This window comes from Trichosurus vulpecula, chromosome 2 (genome assembly GCF_011100635.1).
Source record: "Trichosurus vulpecula isolate mTriVul1 chromosome 2, mTriVul1.pri, whole genome shotgun sequence".
Taxonomy (NCBI): Eukaryota; Metazoa; Chordata; class Mammalia; order Diprotodontia; family Phalangeridae; genus Trichosurus; species Trichosurus vulpecula.
Genome location: NC_050574.1, coordinates 72127275 through 72148962, shown reverse-complemented (window position 1 = coordinate 72148962; position 21688 = coordinate 72127275). Strand labels below are relative to the sequence as shown.

General features: G+C 43.5%; 1 protein-coding gene across 1 annotated transcript in view; it reads left to right on the top strand.

The window, feature by feature from the left end:
* The window catches only part of ZMPSTE24 (zinc metallopeptidase STE24), a 49755-nt gene that overhangs the window by 17833 nt on the left and 10234 nt on the right, over positions 1 to 21688 (top strand). Inside the window, exons 4-7 of the mRNA XM_036744656.1 lie at positions 2620 to 2736; positions 4386 to 4538; positions 9514 to 9655; positions 17070 to 17254. Of these exons, the coding sequence (XP_036600551.1) occupies positions 2620 to 2736; positions 4386 to 4538; positions 9514 to 9655; positions 17070 to 17254 (597 nt within the window). The remainder of the gene's footprint in view (positions 1 to 2619; positions 2737 to 4385; positions 4539 to 9513; positions 9656 to 17069; positions 17255 to 21688) is intronic.

The following is a 21688-nucleotide window of genomic DNA, read 5'->3' as shown; positions in this document are numbered from 1 at the left end:
AAAAGAATTTATTTTATTATTATATAAATGTTTTATTTAAATATTTAAACAAGAATTTATTAAACACCTACTGTGTATATTCCTGGCACTTTTTTAAGTATTATCTTATTTGATGCTCACAACGACAGTGCGAATGCTATTTTAGGTAGTATTTATAATCCCCCTTTCACAGATGAGGCAGCTGAGGCAAATAGAGGTTAAATGGTTTGCTTATTATCCAGCTAGTGTCTGAGGTGTCTGAGGCTGAATTTGAACTCAGGTCTTTCTGATTGTAGGCCTGGTGCTCTGTCCACTAGAACAGCCAGCTGCTGTGCTCGTGCTGGCTTTGCAAACCTTACAGCACTGTATACGTGCTGGCTGTTAGTGGAGATTGTGATGCCGTAGAAGGCACTGTGATGTGCCATGAGGGTGTGCAGCTAAAACTAGACCCTCAGTCTGTGTGTCCCTCCTTTAGGTTTAGAGAGAGAGAGTTTTTTCTTCTTTAAAGTTAGATTCCTCCACTGTAGTCTTGACCCTCTTGTTTGTTTTTGCCTCTTGAGCTTGCTTTTCCCAGCTCTGGCCTACTCTTTTCAGCTCCCTTTGACAGTTTCTTTTCTTCCTCACCTTCTCCAGGTGTGGACATTGCTCAGAGCTCCGCCCTCAGTAATTTTCTTTCTTCCCACTCCTTTGGCAGTCTCATCCACTTCCTTTTGCTTTAATGTATTTCACCTCCCATACTCTTATCTCCCTGCCTGAGCCAAGCCCTATATAAAGAGGATTCTGAAGGGCAGAGGTGAAGAGAGAGGGCATTCCAGGTGTTGGAGAGGCTATTAACAATAGTCCAAGAGAAAAGAAATGGAGGCTTGAACAAGAGTGGGAGTGTTACAAGTGAATGGAAAGAAGGAGAAAGATGCAGGAGGTATAATGGAAGTAAAATCAGTTGTTCTTGGCAACTGATTGGATGGTGGGGTGGGGTGGGCAGAACGTTGATGGTTCCAAGGTTTTGGTTCCTGGTAACAAGTAGGACCATACTGCCATCGGTAGAAATAGGGAGGTTGGGAGGGAGGTGCTAGCTTAGCAGAGCATAGGAGCATGAAGTGACAGTGGGACATAGAGGTAGATGTACACAGCAGACAGTTTGAAATGAAAGACTAACACTCAGGAGCCTCCTCTGTGTAGATGTATTATGAACACATGGGAAGAGGGGAGCATGAAGAGAGGAGAGAATGGGGCTTGGGAGACACCCTCATGTAGGTGGTAGCAGGAGGAGGACGACGAACTAGCAGAAGATACCAAGAAGACCAGTCACAGGAAAAAGAGAAGAGAGAAGTCCAGGGAGGAGAGAGTCCTCCAGGAGCAGAAGGTGATTAGCAGTGTCCAATATGGCAGGATACTTAAAGGAGAATGAGGGCAGAAAAGAGCGTGGGAGAGACCATTGATGACCTTGATGTATTGGGACAGGAAGTCAAATTGCAAAGGGGTTGATAAGCAGAATGGCTCCTGAGATGGTAGAGGGAGTGAGAAGCGATGATTTCTCTGGGACTTTAGCATTGCAAAGAAGGAGAAATATAGAATGGTGCTTTGAGGAGATAGGACCAAGGGAAGTCTTTCTAAGAATGGAGGAGACCAGATCATGTTTTAGGCATTGGAGAGAGACCCAGTGGGTAGGAGAGACTACAGTTTAGCAGGGACAGGAAATGATTGTTGGGGAAAGTTCCCAAAGGAGAATGGAGAGGATAGGCTTGAGGATGTAGGTGAAGGTGTCGTGCAGAGAATAAGAGCGAGCCGAGACCTGGGTTCAAGGTAAATTTAGGTGTGGACTTATTGTAAGCGCGTGACTACCTGGAATATACACTCAAAGCAGTCAGTCCCTAATTGAGATATGTACAAGGCTTATAAAGGCAAAAACCACAAAAGCACAATTAGGGAGGGTGGCTAGCAGAAGCAATGACGTGCAGAAGCAAAGAACAGCCATCGGTTAGATCCATAGCTCAGAGCTAATTTGGGAATATGGCGCAAGGGTACAGGGGTGCAACCTTCTAGTGACAAGGGGGTCCCTCCCAGGTCATGGTCAGCTTCCTAGAACAGGGTGGAGGGCATAGGGTGGAGGGACATGAGGCAAAGGGCAGTGGAATTCCCCAGAACAGGTCAGGGTCATGTTCTGGCTGAAGGGTGGGGGACCTCTGTACCCCCTGTTTGGTCAGCTATGTTCTGTGTGGAGGGACCTAGGTTGGTCAGCAGAACAGTTGCACAGTAACCCAGGGTGTGGGGACCCTATTTGGTAACAGAGTGGTCTCTCCTTAAGATGAATTTGTACCTTTACCCTGGGACTGATCCTTGTACATAATGCTGATGTAAAGGAGAATATACAGAATGCTGATTCAGGAGAAAGGGGGAGTCAGGGGACTAGCCTTGGGCAATCTACCCAGAACTATGCATTAAGCTGTTTCAAGTCATTACAGGGTGTAGGACAGAGACAAAGACAAAAATGTAAAGGGGATTAGTGGTGGGCTTCAAATTTGGGCACAACAAAGGGAGTTAACTGTAGCAAGCAGAAAAAGGCTATCTTATTTTCTGAGACTTAGGGAATTGTGATGTTACTCTGTAGAAATAGTAATTGTTTTTTCCTGTTATCTTTAGATCACTCAGTCCTTGGTATTCCTGTTTTTGGCCACACTCTTCAGTGCCCTCACTGGCTTGCCTTGGAGTCTTTACAATACATTTGTCATAGAAGAAAAGCATGGTTTCAACCAACAGGTATTGTAAAATGCACTGACAGTGTTCATTGTCATATAGAGATGAACTTTCTTCTTTCCCATTGTGTCTCCACTTTTACTTATACAAGCATCACTTATACATGTGCCACTTTACTTCTGTTGCTTGAATAATTTGAGAAAAATACATAGTAGGTTGCAGCAGCAGTGCTACTTGCTGCTACTGTGGCTGTGTAAGGCCAATAACACCAGCATACAGGAAGGCTACTAACACAGGTTCTTTGATCTGCTTTTCTAAGGAAAGCAACTTTAAGGGGTTAACAGTCTTACTTTAATTAAACATACATATATCATTTACTTAGTTTAGGGGGAAAAGTCAGCACCCTGAACCTCAGAGCAAACACAAACAGAAATTACAAAGAGAGAAAATATAAACAGATCAACAGACAGGTTTCTGTTTGACCATAGCAATACATACATAGTTACCAGAGAGAGAAGCACCAACATCTGGGTTTTCAAAGGGGGGGGACGGACTCCTTAACACCTACCCAGAGTCTCCACACCAACACTCTTCCAATGAGTGTGCCCCCAAAGCAAAATGCCAACCTCAGAGCATATATACCCCGATTAGGGCCTTGGGGCTTAGCCCCTGCTTAGCAAAAGGGTGTAGGCCTAAGGCTTTGCATTTCCATAGCAAAAGGGTCTGGAAGAGAGCTTTAATCACTAGCACCACATCATATGTATTGTTTCCAATCAATAACTCTTGATTTGAACAGAGGCAAGACTCATCAGAGGCACTTAGTGCTGAGAAGCTTCAAATCCCACTTTACTTGCTTGATTGAAGCAAAGGCAAAACTCAAAGGCACTTGATTGCCTTAGTGCTGAGAAGCACTCGAAAACAAATGACAACAAAAGAGTCCCACCCTGCTTGCCATTACATTTGTGCAACAAAAATTGAGGGGTTTTTTCTATAAAAAACTTTCTGTATTAATAAGTTCAAATATTTCTCAGGTTATTAGTTTCAAACCAGTTCTTTTAAAGGTGTGAGGAACAAATGCAAAAATAAAAATGAACCAAGGCAGGTAGACCTACCTTCACTTGAACCTGCACCCCAGAACTGTTGGGGTGGCATTTCCTCTAATGATACTACTACAAATAAAGAAATGACCTCAAGAAAGAAGGAGCTGAATCTCAAGGCCTCTTCTTTCCACCTTTTTATAAAAGGTAGTCATTTCTTTACAATTATTCTGCTTGTTGATATTTACAAAGTAGAAAAGAAGCCCAGGAAGTTGCAGGTGCTTAGCCTCAGGCCTGGTAAAGCAGAATCATTGCATGCTAATGTTTCATATTCTTCTCAGTACTTCCAGATTCAGGATTTCAGTGGTGTGGGCATTACTTGTAGAAGATTTTGAAGAGTTGCTGTTGGCAGAAATACTCAGTATCTGGTGGCCAACATTCTGCCCTAAGCTAGGCAGCCCTGCGGACAAGGGTGGTCTTTTTCTGGGACAGAATACTCTCCAGGTTTGTAGGGCCTTCCAGAGATTGTGCTTTCCTGCTGCGGCCTTAGAAACATAGGGGTATCGTAATAATGTGGTGAGCCGTTGGAGTAGGGACTTGAGTGTGAGAGTAGATAGTATTCAGTTCGATATTTAAAGTAGCAGCTTTCTGTCATGATTTCTTTTTTTTTTTCAGACCTTAGGGTTCTTCATGAAAGATGCTATCAAGAAATTTGTTGTGACTCAGTGTATTTTATTGCCTGTTACTTCACTTCTGCTTTATATCATTAAAATTGGAGGTGACTACTTTTTCATTTATGCCTGGCTGTTCACATTAGTTGTTTCTTTGGTGAGTAAAGTTTCTCTCTCTCTCTTTCTCTCTCACTATTAAGCAAAATAAGTGCTTTAATTTTAATTAGCATGAAAACAATTTTATTTTAAAAGTAATTTTTTTAATGTGATTTCATTAAGTTAAAATTTAAAGAGTTTTTTTTGTCTTGAACTTGACAAATGTCTCCTAGAAAGAACATTTCCATATATGAAGTCACTAATATTTACTATATACAGCTTGCTTTTAAAAAAGTATACATAGTAGATTATTTTTTAAAAGAATGTTTTTATTTTTCTCAATTACATGTAAAAAAAAGTTTTTTATAATTTTTGGGTTCCAAATTTCCTGTTTTTCCTATCCTCAAGAAGGCAAACTCTTCGATACAGATTATACACATGCAGTCCTGCAAAACATTTCTATTTTAACCATGTTGCAAAAGATTAAACTACTCTTAAGGAACAGGTGAAATTCAAGGTGAATGCTTATTAAACTGCTCTGTTGACTCATGTTTTTGTGGAGTGCTTGGATTACCATGACTAATCTTAGAATTTGAAAAAAATTTTGTTGACTTTTTATGTCAGTTCTTTTCTTTCTAGATAGGAAGACAAGCCAGCAAAAGAAAATAGCGACATGGAAACTGAGGGAGGGTAGAGTATCAAGAAGGAGGGGTGGTTATGGTGTCAGATAATGTGCAGGGGTCACCTGGGAAGAAGAGGATTGAGAAAAAAAGGCCATTTGGATTTGGCAGCTAGGAGGTTATTGGTGACTTAGGGGAAAGCTGTTTTAATTGAATGCTGAACAGAAAAGGCAGGTTGGACACGAGTGAGGTGTGAGTGAGCAGTGAGGTGACATTTTCCGTATTGGAGCAAGGATGATCACTTTAGACCTTTTTGGGGCGGGGGGCAGGGCAATTGGGATTAAGTAATTTGCCCAAGGTCACACAGCTAGTAAGTGTGTCAAGTGTCTGAAGCCGGATTTGAACTCAGTTCCTCCTGACTCCAGGGCCAGTGCTCTACTCACTGCGCCACCTAGCTGCCCCACTTTAGACATTTTTCTTGGCCTTCTGTCCCTAGGACCCACAGATAGGCTGAGAACAGGACAGGAGGATTGGGGAGAAGAGCATGGAAGTAATCAGTACATATTTTTATACAAACACACATACATATGCATACATACACAAAACCACACAGCTACATATTTTCCAACCTTACTTCTTACTGGTACCCATCTATTCTATTTTAGTCAAACTGACCTATTTATTGTTCTCCCGATCCCCATGAAGAGTTTCCTCCTGTGCACTCTTGCTAAGCACTCTTCAAATGACAAGTCAGATGTTTGCTCCATGAAGCCTTCCTTCCTGTAGGTCTAAGGCCTATATTTATTTGCTACATTTATGTGGCAAAAGGGTCTGGGAAAGATCTTTAATTTCTAGCACCACATCATGTATTATCTTCTATCATTTCTGTGGCATGTAATCACGCACCGCAGTATGACATCTCTCCTCCTGTTACATCATTTTTATTCTGAATTGTAAAACAGTAGAGTTGTAGAAGCAGTCTTAGCCATTATAATCATGAGTTCTTAGCATTTATAAAAATTAAGAAATATCAGAGGCCATCTAGACCAGATGAAGAAGCTGAGACACAGAGAGGGAGAGTGATTCACCCAGGCACACAGCTATTGAGTGGCAGGGCTGGATTTTTAAACCTAGGTCTTCTGACTGTTGAGTCTGTTGCTTTTTCCACTAGGTCATGCTCTTTTTCAGCATTGAAATATGTTTCTCATTTTCCTCACCAGATTGTCCTCAGGAATTCTGGAGCCTGTACTTTTTCCCCCACAGTGCTTGGCATAGTGCAATGTACATGAGTATTGTATAAATGAAGGGGATATAGTAGAGAAGCACTTGTTTTCCCTACCATCTGCTCTCTTTTGCCACCATTCCTGTCCTTTTCCCACGTACACCTGAGAAACGCTTCTCATTTATCGGGCGCAGTGCCGGAAGAGACAGGAAAAACATCTTTGTGTGGTTATTTTCTTAAAGGACAGACACAAGTCATTGATTACAAGATTTTGCACAATCAGTGCATTGTTTAAAGTCTGGCCCTGGACTGGTCTGTATAAGGGATAGCCCAAAAACTTTAGGTAGCAGTACATCACTGAAAGCAGGCAATGAATTTCCATTAACTAAAATACTGCAATGTTCAGTGACACACTGGGGACATGATCCCCAGAGTCCAGCTTGGCCCTTGATACGTGGACACATAGTGTGTTTCAGCTTTGGCTTGGGCTGTCATTAGGAGAGCATAGTCAGGTATCAGATGTTTTCTTAGGGTCACTGCTAGCTCTGCTGTACTCCCATCCTAGACTCGTCGTAGGACGCCGCCATGTGTCTTAGGTGGGGGCCTGCTTTTTGGCACACATTGTGGTCCATCTCTTGGCTTCTGAACACTGCACTTTCTCTTTCTGTCCCAAACTGACTTACCCTAGAGACCAACCATGTCCCTCCTCTATTGGTACTGTTCTACCCAGGGGCAGCCACCATTGGAGCTTAGCTCCAAACACTGAAGAACCACAAAGCTATGAAACTTGAGCTTAAACAGATGCCAAATCTTAATTCTGGAGCAGTTTTACCCTTGTCACTTATGGCCCCTAGTAAACATAGTGGGTTCATCAGTGATGTAATTCCAGGTTGGCTGGATGTGGCCAGCATTCCTGTCCCCTCTGGGATGAAACATAAACCACCCTGCTTGGCATTTAAAACCATCAGCAGTCAGGCTCTCACCTTTCTAGATGTTTTCTGTTATTCCCCCCACATTCTTCATCGTTGTAGGATTGTTAGTCCACATTCATTTTTTCAGCCCTACCTTAAGGGTTGCAAACTAATCTACAGCATTTCATTGTGAGAGTCATATATGAACATGCTAATCTTTTTTAAAAAAATTTTCTTATGGAGGGGGGAGGGCAGGGCAATTGGGGTTAAGTGACTTGCCCAGGGTCACACAGTAAGTGTGTCAAGTGTCTGAGGTCGAATTTGAACTCCGGTCCTCCTGACTCCAGGGCCTGTGCTCTACTCACTGTACCACCTAGCTGCCCCTGAACATGCTAGTCTTACATGTAACATTGTATACATTTACTTACCTAAAGAAAAGTTCTAGGAATGTCAGAACCCCAGAGCCCTGCACTAGCAAGTACTAACTCATTTGTTTTTGTCAAAAAAAAGGTGTAACCTAGTGTGGACCCTGATGAAATAACTGAGTGTTGGGCTGAACCTGTTCTGACTTTTTGAACTCCAAGGAGGAGTAACATGTCATTTATTCACTTGTGCTTCTTTGCAGTCAAAGTGCAAAGAAGGAAGGCTGGGACAGGTGAAATTTCACTTCACTTCAGTTGGAAAGAGCAGTGGGTCGGGAGTGAGGAGTCCTAGTTTAGCAGCCTAATTCTTATTTACTAACTGTTTGTTTCAGCAAATTTCTTTAACCCCTTGGGGCCCCAGATTCCCCATTTGTAAAGTTAGGGGGTTGGACTTGATCTCCAAGATGCCTTCTCTTTCCGATAATCTGTTATGAATAATTTAGTAAGTGCTTTCTGTATTTACAGAGGTAGGCACTGAAGATAAAAATTTAGATGTCAATACATTTTTCTCTAGGAGTTTACAGCCTAATTCTGGAAGGGCACATGCATACAAGTTACTGTGATACCAGAAAAGATGTGATAAATGCAAAGGAGAGAGCCTTGATGTCCCCCTTGAGCATCATTCCTGCACTGTCACCTGTCTGGTGGATATACCAGAGACTTCTCAAATACCCTGTGTCCAAAATGGAACTCATTTCTTCCATATTAAACCCCACCTTCTTCTCAACTTCCCTTTTTCTGTTAAAGGCACTGCCATCTTTTCCATTTATAACTTCAAAGTTGTCTCTGATTTTTTTCCCCTTTCTTACCCCGCCATGTCCAGTCAGTTGTCTGTTTTATCTAATCTGCACCACTGTAACGATCTCCTTTTCTCTACTCAGGCAGATATTACCCTAGTTCCAGCACTCCTCTGTAGTCTGATTTTCTCCTACTTTTCCATCCCGATTTCCTGCTCATACCTTTGCCAAGCCTGCATTCCAGCCATACTGAATGACTGTTTTCTAAATTCAGCATTCCATCTCAACTTATTTGTCTTTTAATGAGCCGTCCCCCTTGTCTAGAATATAATTTCTCCTCATCTCTGCCCCTCAGAATCAGTTTCCCTTCAGAGCCCAGTAGTCTTCTCTGATCATTCCACGAACCCCAGTTTTTGGTGTTCTCTCCCTCCCTCAGATTCCCTTGTCCTTTACTCATTTGTGTACATATGGATTCTCTTCTCTTGCTTCCCCATACAAGCTCCTCGAGAATGGGGACTGTTTATTTTTATCCTCATAGCTAGCACACTAGGTATGCAGGCACTTAAAATTTATTGAATTTCATAGCACAAAGTATGATGGAAAGTTTGAGGAGGGAAAGATTCTTTTAACTTAGGGCTGCAGAAGTCACTTCATGGAGGAGGATACTTGTGAGGTGGGCCTTGAAGGGAGGGAGGGGCTTCAGTAGACTGGAATGGGAGGCAAACCATTTCAGGCATGGGGGTGAACTAAGCAGAAGCACAGATGGGAGAGGCCAGGACAGCCTCAGAGAATGAGAGGGATGTAGGAAGGGAAGGTGGAGGGGATAGAGTTGAAAAGGTAGGTTGGAGACCGGTTGTGGGAGCTTATGCTTTGTTCAGTAGGCTGTGGGGAGAGGAGTGGCATGATCAGACTTGCCCTTTAGGAAAAATCCTGAGGTCTCTTGAGAAGGGTGGCTTGAAGAGGTTCCATCAGGGAGAGAGATCTATCAGAGCTCTGGTCAGAGGGGCTAGGGAGCTGTACTGAAACCCAGAACGTGGCCGGGAACCTAGCACACTTTGTAAACCATCTGTGTTCTTCCTTCTTCAAGAAACTTCTTAGAGGTTGTTCTCACTTTTACATTTCAGGTGCTTGTCACTATCTATGCTGACTACATCGCCCCTTTGTTTGATAAATTCATTCCTTTGCCTGAGGGAACCCTCAAAGAAGAAATTGAAGTAATGGCAAAGAATATTGACTTTCCTCTGACTAAGGTGTATGTTGTGGAAGGTAAGGCTTTACTGAGAGTAAGAAGGTCTTAGCTTTGAACATTGTTATTGAAGTTCAAAGATGTGAATGAAGGAGAGTTCAACATTTACTCTAAAATTTGGGAATCTTGAGTTTTCTAAGAATTGGGGATACAGCAGAACCCCACTGTTATTGGGAAGTAAAGACAAGATTTCACTTATTATAATGAACAGTATAAATGGAATATGATGTAACCTCGAGGTTGTAAAGATATTAATAATTAGCTCCCGTTTTCTTCACTACATCCCTGTAAAATGGGTAGTAGAAGCATTTTTAATCCCCATTTTACATATGAGGAATTCTGTCCTAAATTGGTATTGACTTGCCCAGTCACACAACTACTAGGGTTGGCATCAAGTCTTTTGACTCCAAGACCTCTTTCTCCTATATCATACCCTCTCGATTCCCCCAAAACAACAAAATATCTCATTTGAGTCTCAAAATAATCCTCTAAGGTCAGGACTACAGGTATTATTATCCTCATTGTATAGAAGGGGAGACTTGAGATCCAGAGAGGTTGTCACTTAAGGAAGGTTACTCAGTATGTATAGCATGTTTTGTGCCTGTTTCTGCCCCCCAAATGGAGAGAGTGGTAAGGTAACACCTCATTGACTTGCCTGGTGATGAAACCCTTGACTGCCCTGAAACCAGAAGTCACTGAAGAAAGAACTGAAGGCCTGCACCTTGTAAAAGGCCTGGTAGGATCTGTCAGTTCACTAACCAGAGCAGCAGGGTGAGCCCTGGACTGGGAATCAGGGGACCCGGCTTCACATTCCCATTCAGACTTAATAGCTGAGCAAGTTGCTGAACTTCCCTGGGCTGAATTTTTTTATCTATAAAACGAGAGAGATGGCTCTGACTGCAGAGGCCCCTTCCAGCTCTAAATCCACGATCCTGTAATCTTTGGGGGGCAGTGGCTAAGAAAACCAAGCCCCTTGTATCAAAGCTGAGTGTGGGGAGGAGCCAGGGCATTTGCTGCACATCTGCCAAGCGCATGTCTGACCACGTCAGTCTGCTCCGTCACTGCAGGGGCTCCCCGTGAGCGTCATCTAAAGCCCAGCACAGCCCGGCCCCCTCCTACCCTTCACATACGCTATGATACAACCCAGTTAGCCTTCTTATTGTTCTTCAAATGTGGCCATGCTTTTGTTCCAGCTGCCCTCCATGCATGGAGCACCTTCCAGCCTTGCTATTACCTCTTAAAGTCTTTATCTTCCTCCAAGATTCATCTCAAGTGCCTGCTGCTTGAAGCTTTTCCTTGTCCTCTAGCTGCTGTGGTCAAGTGTTGTGTTGTTTCTGGACCCTCTGCCCCCCTCCCCCCCAATTGCATCTATTTTGTGTGTACATATGTGTGTATTATCTCCCTTCACTATATATTGTGTGTGTGTGTTTGTGTGTATGTATGTAGGTGTGTGTACACACACACACACACACACACACACACACACCCCGTGCACACTGGCACTTGCCCTCTAGGGCTTTATTTTGCTTATCAAGGTAACACCACAACTGGAGCAGTTTGCAGTTGTTTAGTCAGAGAGCAAACCAAGTCCTACTGTATCCTTATACTGCCTTGCTGAAAGAATATGGTCTTCACATGTATAATGAGCATCATATTGCTTGCTTTCTCTATGGGTGGGCAAAGGGCTAGAGGGAGGGAGAAGATTGGAACTCAAAATAAAAGAACATTTTTAAAAATAATCACTTAAAAAAGAATATAGTCTAATGTTTCTGAGAAGAATGGAACCCTACTCACTTCAGTACTTATTGTTCAACAAATATCTATTGAATGTCTGCTGCGTGTTCAATATTGTGAGAGAAACAGAAATCTAGGACGTAGTCGTGCTCTTCAAGAGGTCTATAGTATAATTGAGGAGAAATAACTAACATGAAAATCATGAGGAGATATTGATCGGTGTGAAACAATCACAAAACAGTACAAGACGTGTGTTAAATTTTAGGAGGGCTGTAGAAATTCAGAGAATGGTGGGCAGTCCACACCTGGGGAAACTGGAAAGAGCTTCATGGGGAAGGAAAACCTTGTCTTGAAGGATGGGCAGGATGGATTGAGAAGGACATTTCAGCAAAGAGAACAAGACGAGTGAAGTCCTGGACTTAGGAGTGAGAGCGGTGCTTCCCATGGTCTGTTCATCCTTGCTAGCTGCTTGCTAGCATAGTTCTTGTGTGACTAAACCTCTTGAGAAGGCCATCTGCAATAGGTCCTTCCAGTTCATTTCCTCACTTTCCTTTTAACTCCGCGGAGTCTGGCTTCCAACTGAAACTACTGCTCTACAAAGTTACCAGTGATCTCTTAATTTCTAATCCGATGGCCTCTTTTCAATTCTCGTCCTTCTTGACCTTCCTGCAGCTTCTGACACTATCAGTCACTCTCATCTCTCTAGGATTTCATGGCACTCCTCTCTTCTTCTCATTCTAGCTGTCCAACAGCTCCTTTTCTATCTCCTTTGATGGTTGTTCACCCAGATCACTTCTGTTAACTATGGATGTCCCCCAACTCTTTGTCCTGAGCACTTTTCTCTTCTCCTCTATACTATTTCACTTGGTGATCTCATCCACTCCCATAGATTCCACTTGAATCTCTAGATAATCCTCACATTTATTTGTCCAGCTCACACCTTTCTGTTGAACTCGAGTGTCACATCTCTTATTCCTACTGTCTTTTGGACATCTGCAACTATATCTCTCATAGACATCTTAAGCTCATCATGTCTAAAATGGAACTCATTATTTTTCCTCCAAACTCTCCCCTCTTCCTAACTTACCTTTTAATGTTGAGTTCCCTAGTCCCTCCATCTTGCGACCTAGGTGTCATCTTAGACCCCTTATTCTCTCACCTCCCACATTTGCCAAGTCACGTCATTTGTAGCTTTGTAACATCTCTTGAATATGCGTTCTCCGACACTGCCATCACCCTGGTGCAGGTCCTCATCACCTCGTGCCTAGACTATTGCAGTGGCAGCTGGTGCGGGCCTGCGGGCCCACCAGAGGCTTTCAGGCAGCCTGCAAATAATGTGGGCCATAGGTTGTGCAGGCTTATGCTGATGGGTCTGCCTGCCTCAAGACTTCTTCCACTCCATTCAGCCATCAAAGCGATCTCCCTAAAATGCAGTTCTGGTCCTGTAATCTCCCTACTCAGTCAATGCTAGTGGCTCCATATTTCCTCTAGGCCCAAATAGAAAGTCCTCTGTTTAGCTTATAAAGCCCGTTATAACCAGGCCCCTGTCTCCCTTTCTAGCCTTCTTATACCTTACTCCCCTCCACATACTTTGTGATCGAGTGACACTGGCCTTCTGGCTGTTCCTCACACACGATCCTCTACCTGGAATTCTCTCCTTCCTCTCCACTTCTTGGCTTCCTTCAAGTCTTGCTTAAAGTCTTACCTTCTGCAGCAAGCCTTTCTGAATCCTCCTTAATGCTAGTGCCTTCCCTCTGCTCATTGTCTCCAGATTATCCTGTCTGTAGCTTTTTTGTACAGAGTTGTTGGTGTGTTGTTCCCTCGTGTCATACCGAGGGCTCCGAGAGGTCCTGGATTGTCTGTTACTTTCTTTGTATCCCCAGCACGGTGCCTGCCTAATAAATGCCGGTCGGCTGACTTGGAAAGCGCCTTGAAAATAATAAGAACTTCAATGTGTGTTGAATTGAATTGTCCTGTTTTTCAGGATGATTTCATCCGTTCTTTCACGTGGTAAAGGTAAAGGCCTCCACAAAGTAGCCCTGGTAGGGTAATAGCATACTTGGCAGTATGGACACTCTTCTACCAGTAGGGATCACAACCCTGTGCTCAGTGGTTTCTTGACTTGCGGCCCAGAGAATTCGTCATCTGGTAGTCAGTTTCTGGTGGTCAGTTTTGGCTGTGGTTTAGATTAATCCCAAGACAAAGAGAGACAAGTCCACTGTCAAGGTTTGCCAGTCTGGTAGGGCATGATAGAGGCTGTGTGCCCTTGGCCTAGTGTCTGAAAACCCAGGGTCGTAGAAAATATCAATAAAGCCCCCCCCCCCTTTTTTTTTTTTTTTTTTTTTTGCTGAGGTTGGATCTGTGGGGAACCCTGGGAGAGGAAATTCCCTCTACAAATGCAGGTTCTTAGAGCATTGCCTGGGGAGCTGAGGAGTTAAGGGACTTGCTTGGGTCATGGCTAGTGTGTGTGTCTGAGATGAGACCTGCAGTCTTCCTGACTCCAGGCTGGCCCAGTGCCTCTACCTTAGTACGTGGTTTGGGGGTTCATGGAACAGCTGCTCCCGTGTGTGATGCTTTACGGTCCTCACAACCCCCCCCAGGGGCAGCTGTTCTGCTCCTTTGCTCCTCTTTTTCCACCCCTTCTGAGCTTTGGTGTACCTAGAACTGTTCTTACAGGACACTTAGCTGTTCTTGTCTGCCTATGTGTCTTTTTCACATTTGAGTTTGTCAGTGAGTTTCCTGTGTATCCACATTGATTCTTCTTGTCCAGATTTGCTTTCTTAATATCCCTTATTTGCCTTGCTTGGTGCTATTACTCTGAACATTTGTCTACAAATGTCTGAGTTAGTAAGTTTTGTTGCTGTCATTTCTTAGATTTTTTTGTGGGCATTTATACTACAATTCTTACATTAGAGGGTACGCTCTGATTTCCAACTTGGTAGCTATATATAGGTAGGGGTTTTTTTAACTTTGCTTTTTTAGTTTAAAAATCTATTTGATTATTTTCGTAGAATGCTACAAATCTATGTTTTTACGAGCCCTGGGCCAGGAATCCATAATGCCTGTATTTTAAAATTGGCTTCTGTGTTTCTCTTTGTTTTACTGGGCCTTACAGTTTTAAAGCACTTAACTTACATCATATCATCTGATTCTCTTTGAAGCACCAAGTTGCACACCAGAGCTGGGTGCACTATAGAGGCCCCTGTGCTGTGCATTGTCTGCTTCCTCCAGGGAAGAAAAAAAAGAGACATAGGAGGACTCTGTAAGCTAATACATATGATGGAGTCACGTGGGATTTGCATTTCACAATTAGGATTAGAAAACCAGATCTGCCTAGTGATTTAATCACCAGGAAGGGAAGCTGTAAACGATTTTTTCCCCCAGAGAAAACAGCATGTGTAAAGAATAGTCCAGAGAACATACTGTCCTGAGAGTCAGGTCCTCACTTCCCTCTTCCTTGCATCGTGACTGACCAGGAGCCAGTGGTGCAACCTCTCTGCATTTCTCTTTCTTCATCTATAAAATGGCTTTAATAATGCTTGTGTTTTCTCCTGATGTCTTTGGTTCTCACAGGATCAAATGAAATAAAGTTTGTAAAAGTATCTGACAGTCATAAAGGTAATCTGGTAGTCATGGAGCCTTAGATGAAATTGGTCCATTTTTTTGATGCCCTGTCTGTGAATTGCCTAGTACTTACTGGTTGTGTGTGTGTGTGTGTGTGTCTACACACAAATATAGGCACCCATAAAACAGCAATGTGCTACAGTTTTGACATTTTCTTGTTGTTTTGCAAAGCATGAGCGACTTCAGGCAAGACAAAAGATTTATTGTTTTTTCTTTCTGATTTTAGTTCCAGCATATTTGTGTATTTGTGGGCAAGGGGCACTTCCGACCCATAAGCTTACCTGAGGCCAACAATACTATTTTGCTAACTAATTGTAGAGTTTAACCTAAAAAAGAGCTTCATGGGGAAGGAAAGCCTTGTCTTGAAGGATGGGCAGGATCGATTGAGAAGGACATTTCAGCAAAGAGAACAAGACAAGTGAAGTCCTGGACGTAGGAGTGAGAGCGGTGCTTCCCATGGTCTGTTCATCCTTGCTAGCTGCTTGCTAGCATAGTTCTTGTGCCTCTTTTGTGACTAAACCTCTTGAGAAGGCCATCTGCAATAGGTCCTTCCAGTTCATTTCCTGTGTATAATTTTATATTTTATGACTTCCCTGTCTTTAGTGTCATCTCATGGATTTGATTATAGAGGAGAATATCTTAGTTTATGCTCACCTGCTTAGATCTTCATTACCTTCCTGTGCCTCCCTACTTGCACAGATGTTCTGGATTCTCCTTCTCTACCTATGTCAATATTACACTCTTCATCTATTAAGTGACTCTCTGGCCTCAGCCTCTGACACGAATCTGTAGTATGTAGGTAGGCAGCTAGAGGGTGCAATGGATAGCGCTCCGGACATGAAGACCTGAGGTCAGATAGGATCTCAAATACTAGTTGTATGAGACCCTGCGCAGGTTACCTGTCACATCTGTAAAATGACAATACTAAGGGCACCTTCCTTGCAGGGTTGTTGTGAGAGCAGATGAGGTGATGGCTGTAAGGTGCTTTGCGGACCTTAAGTGGTGCTGTAGAAGCACCAGTTAGCAGCAGCTAGGCCACCTGGAACCATTGCCATTGACATGACAACTTAGCGTGGCCTGTTTCTTGGAATCAGCCCAGTGGCCCGCACCTTCTGCATCTAGAGCAGAAATGTAATGTCGAGTGCTGAAAAAGATGACCTTGAGTCATCAGTTAAAGGTTAAATTATGTTGTACGTGGACTCCTTTTTTCTAAGATCAGAAATGATTACAGATTTTCACAAAAGTTGTCTGAATTTTATAAATCTCGAGAATGACATTTCCAGTAACTTATATGTTTCTATGCGTGAAACATCTGGATAGAAATCAGTACAAGTCAGAGAATACCGATCAAGTGCTTTAATATTCTCTGGTGATAGGACTTTAAGGACCTGGCAGATTAAGAAAGAATTTGTTAATTTCCATCCTGACCTGGCCTGTCCCATCCTGTACCCTCTTGACCTGGCCTGTCCAGTCTTCTCCCATCCTGGCTCCAGTACTTAACCGTTATGGGGCCTCACTGCACTTCAGTTGCCCTCTAGAAAACAGAGACAGTGACACATCTACTGCCTCTGCTAGAAGGCAGGATCATGCTTTGTAAACCTAAAAGCAACCACATGTCTCCTAAGTTGCCACTTTCAAAGATTGTTGTTTCATCAGAGTGGGTTCCTTCCACTTATGCAGAACTCAGCTTCTCCAGTGTTCTTTGTGATTTGCTGTGGCTAGAATATTGACCACCTGGTGAGTAATGGTTCAGCGCTGAGCCTCTCCGCTCCTTGCCTGTCCCAGGGCCTGTCTGCCAGGCCTCCCAGCTTGGCCAAGACTCCTGGAGCTTACGTACTTTCTAACACTGATTTTTGTGCTGATGCTATCATGGGGTTCAAGACAATAAATTAACGCCAAAGGTATTGTTGTGGCATATTGACAATAATTTTAGGCAGCTGGCTGAGCCCCCTTGAACAGAGGACTAGCATGACAGAAAAGTTTTTTGTCCATTCCTATCTTAATGACACTTAGTAGAACTGGGCAGTTTCAGGCCCCAAAAGCTTAGTTTCTCTCTCCCTTGAACTCTCCCAACAGGATCAAAGCGCTCTTCCCACAGCAATGCTTACTTCTATGGCTTCTTCAAGAACAAGAGGATAGTTTTGTTTGACACACTGCTGGAAGAGTACTCGATGCTGAACAAAGAGACACCAGAAGAGGGCTCCTCAGAATCCCCCAAGAGTGAAGAGGGGGAAAGCCCAGAAACAAAAGCCAAAGCGAGAGTGAGTTTGACTTAACTCTTGTTTTCTGCTTCAGTATCTGCAGCAGCTGTTGTCAGCCCAGGGGTGTAGCCTGTGTTTAGAGAATGTGGAATGTCTCTAGACCTGTCCACTGCTAATTGCTAATACCTCTAGTTCTGGGGTTAGAGGCTGCTGGGCCATGGGGACTTTGCTTGTCACAGGGAACAACATCAATTTGTGACATGGTCACAGTCCTTTACTAGCAAGTTGGGTTTCAAATAGAGGTCTTTTATTTTGGGGTGATATCTTTGTCTTAAGACAAAGAAGTATCTGATTTTCTGGAATGAGGGAATTCTTGAAAACCCCAAGAAGATGAGCTAAGTTCCTTACTAAAAATGTCATTGAAACTATCATTACACAGTGTGTGGGGAAGGCAGTAGAACTAGTACATTTAGCCTAATCCTCCAGCCCATAGTGTGACTGGACTGCCACCATTAGCATGGAGAGGCAGCATTAACGGGAGGAGAAATGCTATTCCTGGTTCCCAGAAAATAATTAAGTTAGACCACATAATACTCTAACAATCAAGGCACCTGGTGGAGCGATGAATAGAGTGCTAAGCCTGGATTCAGGAAGACTTGAATCCAAATCTGCCCTCCAACAACTTACTAGCTGAGTGACCTGTGGGAGGCCATTCAATCTCAGTTTGCTCAACTGTAAAATGGTGATAAGAGCGATGTTGTGAGAGTCAGGTGAGATGATATTTGTAAAACTCTTAGTGCAGTGCCTGGCCCACATGCTTGTTCTCTTCCCTTCTCCCTACTATGTTCCAGGCACTATTTTAGTGCTAGGGACACAAATACAGACCCCTGAGACTTGCATTGTTTGGGGGTCCAGAGGCCTATCTGGCACTTCTCCTCAGTGTGCTGAGAGTCACTGGGAGAAGCAGGGTGTTGTGTTCCTGTGGCAGAGCTTGGTACTTTTCCTATGTCAGGGGATCAGTGTTCCAGGAAGGGCTAAGTCTGAGATAAGACCATTGGAAAACAGCCTGGCCAGTGCCTGAGTCTCCAGGGTGTGTTTGGGCAGAAGGCAAAGTCTGAAATTGACTCTGTGTTAGCAGTGAATGAGACCAAGCTGCCCATTGGTCCTAGGGGTGCTGTGTGACCCAGGGGAAATGGAGGGAGGACACACTTTGCAGAGTTACTGCCTTTCTTTGCCTTTTTTCCTCTCCTGGCCCCACATGTCCTGGGAAGAGAATCAGACTTTTTCTACATAATTTTTTTTTTCCTGCTACTGTCATCAAGGCAAACAAAGAGTGAAATTAAAGTTTCATCCAAAACCTTGTCAGGGTAAGATCTAAGGACAGGTTTGTAAACAGTCACAGGATCATAGAATTCAGAGCAGGAAGAGGCCTTAGGGATTATGTAGTTTGACCTTGTTTTATTACAGGGAGAGTCTTTGGCTCCAGGCACGGTAAATGACTTGTCCAAGGCCATGTGTGTAATAATTAATAGACCTCAGATCCAAATTGAGGTTCTGTGGCTGTGTGCAGGGCACTTCCTGTTGCACCCTGCACCTGCACTCATCTGCACTGGCCCAGCTGTCTCAATCTTCATTCTCCCTGCTGTGTGCTTCCATCCCCCAAAAAAGGTGCACAAAATGCTGGGTTCTCTTTTCGCACAATTTCGTGGTCTTTAGACTTCACTCTAAAATGTTAAAGAAAAACTGTATCTGATTGATTTTTTTAAATTAACTTAAAATTTTATGCTGAAGTTAGCAAACAAGAAATAGAATAAGCTTTTACATATAGATAGTAGAACAGAAAAAGAGGATTATAGCTGAAATGGCAGGCTTCAGTTATGTACAGTTTGCTTTTCTTTTTAGGTTTATCATAATATCAACCTCTTGCTTTCAAAGCTGTCTGGATAGTCTGTATTTTCTGTGCTTCCAGTTTTTTTGGGTTTTTTTTTCCTCTCCATTTATTTATCTTTTTACATTCACACTTTTATAATTTATCTGTCTTTTGCACACACACAGAGCCTTCCTTTAATATCTCTAACTCTATGAAGCAAGGACTCATTAAGAGAGGGGAAAATATTAGTAGCTCTAGATTCCATTTAGCTTAGCACAGTGTCTGGCACGTAGTAGGTGCTACGTAAATGCTTCTTCCCTTCCCTTCCCATTTATTTATTGCTCCTGACATTCCCACTATGCTGTGCTGCTGCCTATCACAGGACACCTTTTCTGTCTTTTTGGAGTGCAGTAGAGACCAGGGTCACAACAGTTTCTGGTTTCTTTGAGCTGCTCCCCTGGGGTGGATCATGGGGGGCTGGCTCAGCTATAGCTCCTGGAGATCTAGTCTCTGATATTTCTTTCACCTATATTTTGGGGCCGTAAGCCCCCTTTCTGCCTGCTGAATGACCATACTCTTCCTTTTGCATCATAGTCCTGACTGCTCTCCTGCTTGGCTTGGTTGTTAAGTAGAGGAGATTTGTTTCCAATAGCCTCCTCCTCTTCTTGGGGATCTCTTCTCCAATTAGTGGAGTCTTCAGAGCTTAGGCCTCTGAGGACTAAGGAATACCAATGTGCCTGGAGGAAGCATTGGAGGAAGATTGAGGAGATTTTCTCCATTGGAGGAATTTAAGGAGGGGTCTGGGTTTGCCCTTGCACACTCCACCCCAGCTTTGTGGTGATCCTCTTGTTAGCTTCTGGATCGTTCCCGTCATTTCATGCTTTTAGGGCAGACCTTTGTCACACATCCATTGAATGTTACAGGCATCACTTCTCTAAGGACAGAAAGTTGGGATGACACTCAGCTGGTATAATTCAGGCAGTCAGTTCTAGGATTATTTCCATCCTCTTTCACTCCAGTTCTAGGAATGTTGTATATGGTCTTGAGCAGTAGGGGCCATGACCCAGATCAGTGACACCAAAGGAGAGAAAGACCCAGACCCCACGCCAAGGGCACAACAACCACACTACCCCTGCCAGCCTCAGCCCCTCTTTCCTCTGCACACTCACACCACATGCCTCTCCTGTATACCTGAGGTACCCCCAGGCTTTTCTTCATTATCTGGCTTTCCTAAATCCCCTGAAAGGTGGGCCATATTAAACCTAAGCTATCTAGTTCAGCTGTTCCCAAAGCCTGCTATAGCAGGGATATCCTGGGGATGTCCACCATTGTGAGCTGGGTGCCAATTGTTCCTCTCCCTTCTCCAGGTCCTGTTAGTGCTTAGAGATAATACTTTGTATTATCTCCCTCTGTGCACTGCATTTTCTCACTGCAGTCCTCACTAGTCAGCACATTTATTGAGTCCCTACTCTGTGCTAGGTGCAGTGGATACAAATGCAGAAATGAATTGGTCCCTGTCACTTCTCTAGTCTATATATCAGACCAGTTCTCATTCAGCAGAAGATTTAATGAGGGGTTTTCGACTGTCATATCGCACCATTGATTAATATGATGCTTAATATCCACTAAAACCCTCAGTCTTTCAAAATAAGCAGCTCTCTATCCATGGCTCCCTTGTCTTACTCTTGAGTGACTGATTTTTTGGATCTCAGGGTAAATTTTTATATTTATCCCTGTTAAATTCCACCTTATTAGAAAACTTGGCTGATGTTCTAAGCTGCAGCCATTTTTTAGATCCAGATTCTGTCATCTAACTCTGATTTTTAATATCTGCTATTTGTGGAGAGACAGGCAGCATGATGTAGTCAGAAGTTACCTGGCCTCAGAGCCAGCAAGCCCTTGATTGTGGCTGTACATAGTCCCATTGGTGCTGTGACCCTGGGCAAGTAAGTCACTTCTCTGTAGACAGCTCATCAAGGTGAATTTTCAAAGAAGGTGCCAATTTGTATTAGTAGAGGGAAGTTCCCTATGCAAAGGAAATCATAGGTCAATCCATGGTAGCTATTCTTCCCAACTTAGGGTCATTTGCAGATTTGTTGAGTATGTTCTTCGTGCCTTACTGAGGCACTAATAAAAAAATGTTAGCTACCACAGAGTCAAGAATATCTCCCTAGGGCATATGGACAGAGACTTCATTTGGAGTTGATGGACCAGTGGCTGCTGTTTGGGTCCAGCCTTTCTTCTATTTCCACATACACCTGACTGTACTCTTGCATAATAGCCCACATGCTTTATCTTATCCAGAAATAACATGAGAACCTTTATCAAGTGGTTAGCAGAAATATAGGTAAGCAATTTCTGCCGCATTTCCTTGATCTCCCAATTTGTCACCCTCCAAGAAGGGAAGTGAAGCGCATCTTCTATGGCCAGCTCTTGACAAAACTTTGCTGTCTCTCGGTGGTGACTGCTTCTCTTTTTAGATGTTCACTAATTCCTCGCCATCCCCGAATTCTCACCTCAAGTGCCTACCCCTTCAGCTGCCTTCCATGGTGCCTGTGGTCTGTGACCGACCTTTTCCTTTAGACTTCCCCTCCAGTGCCCTGGTCACGTGTCATGTAGTGGGA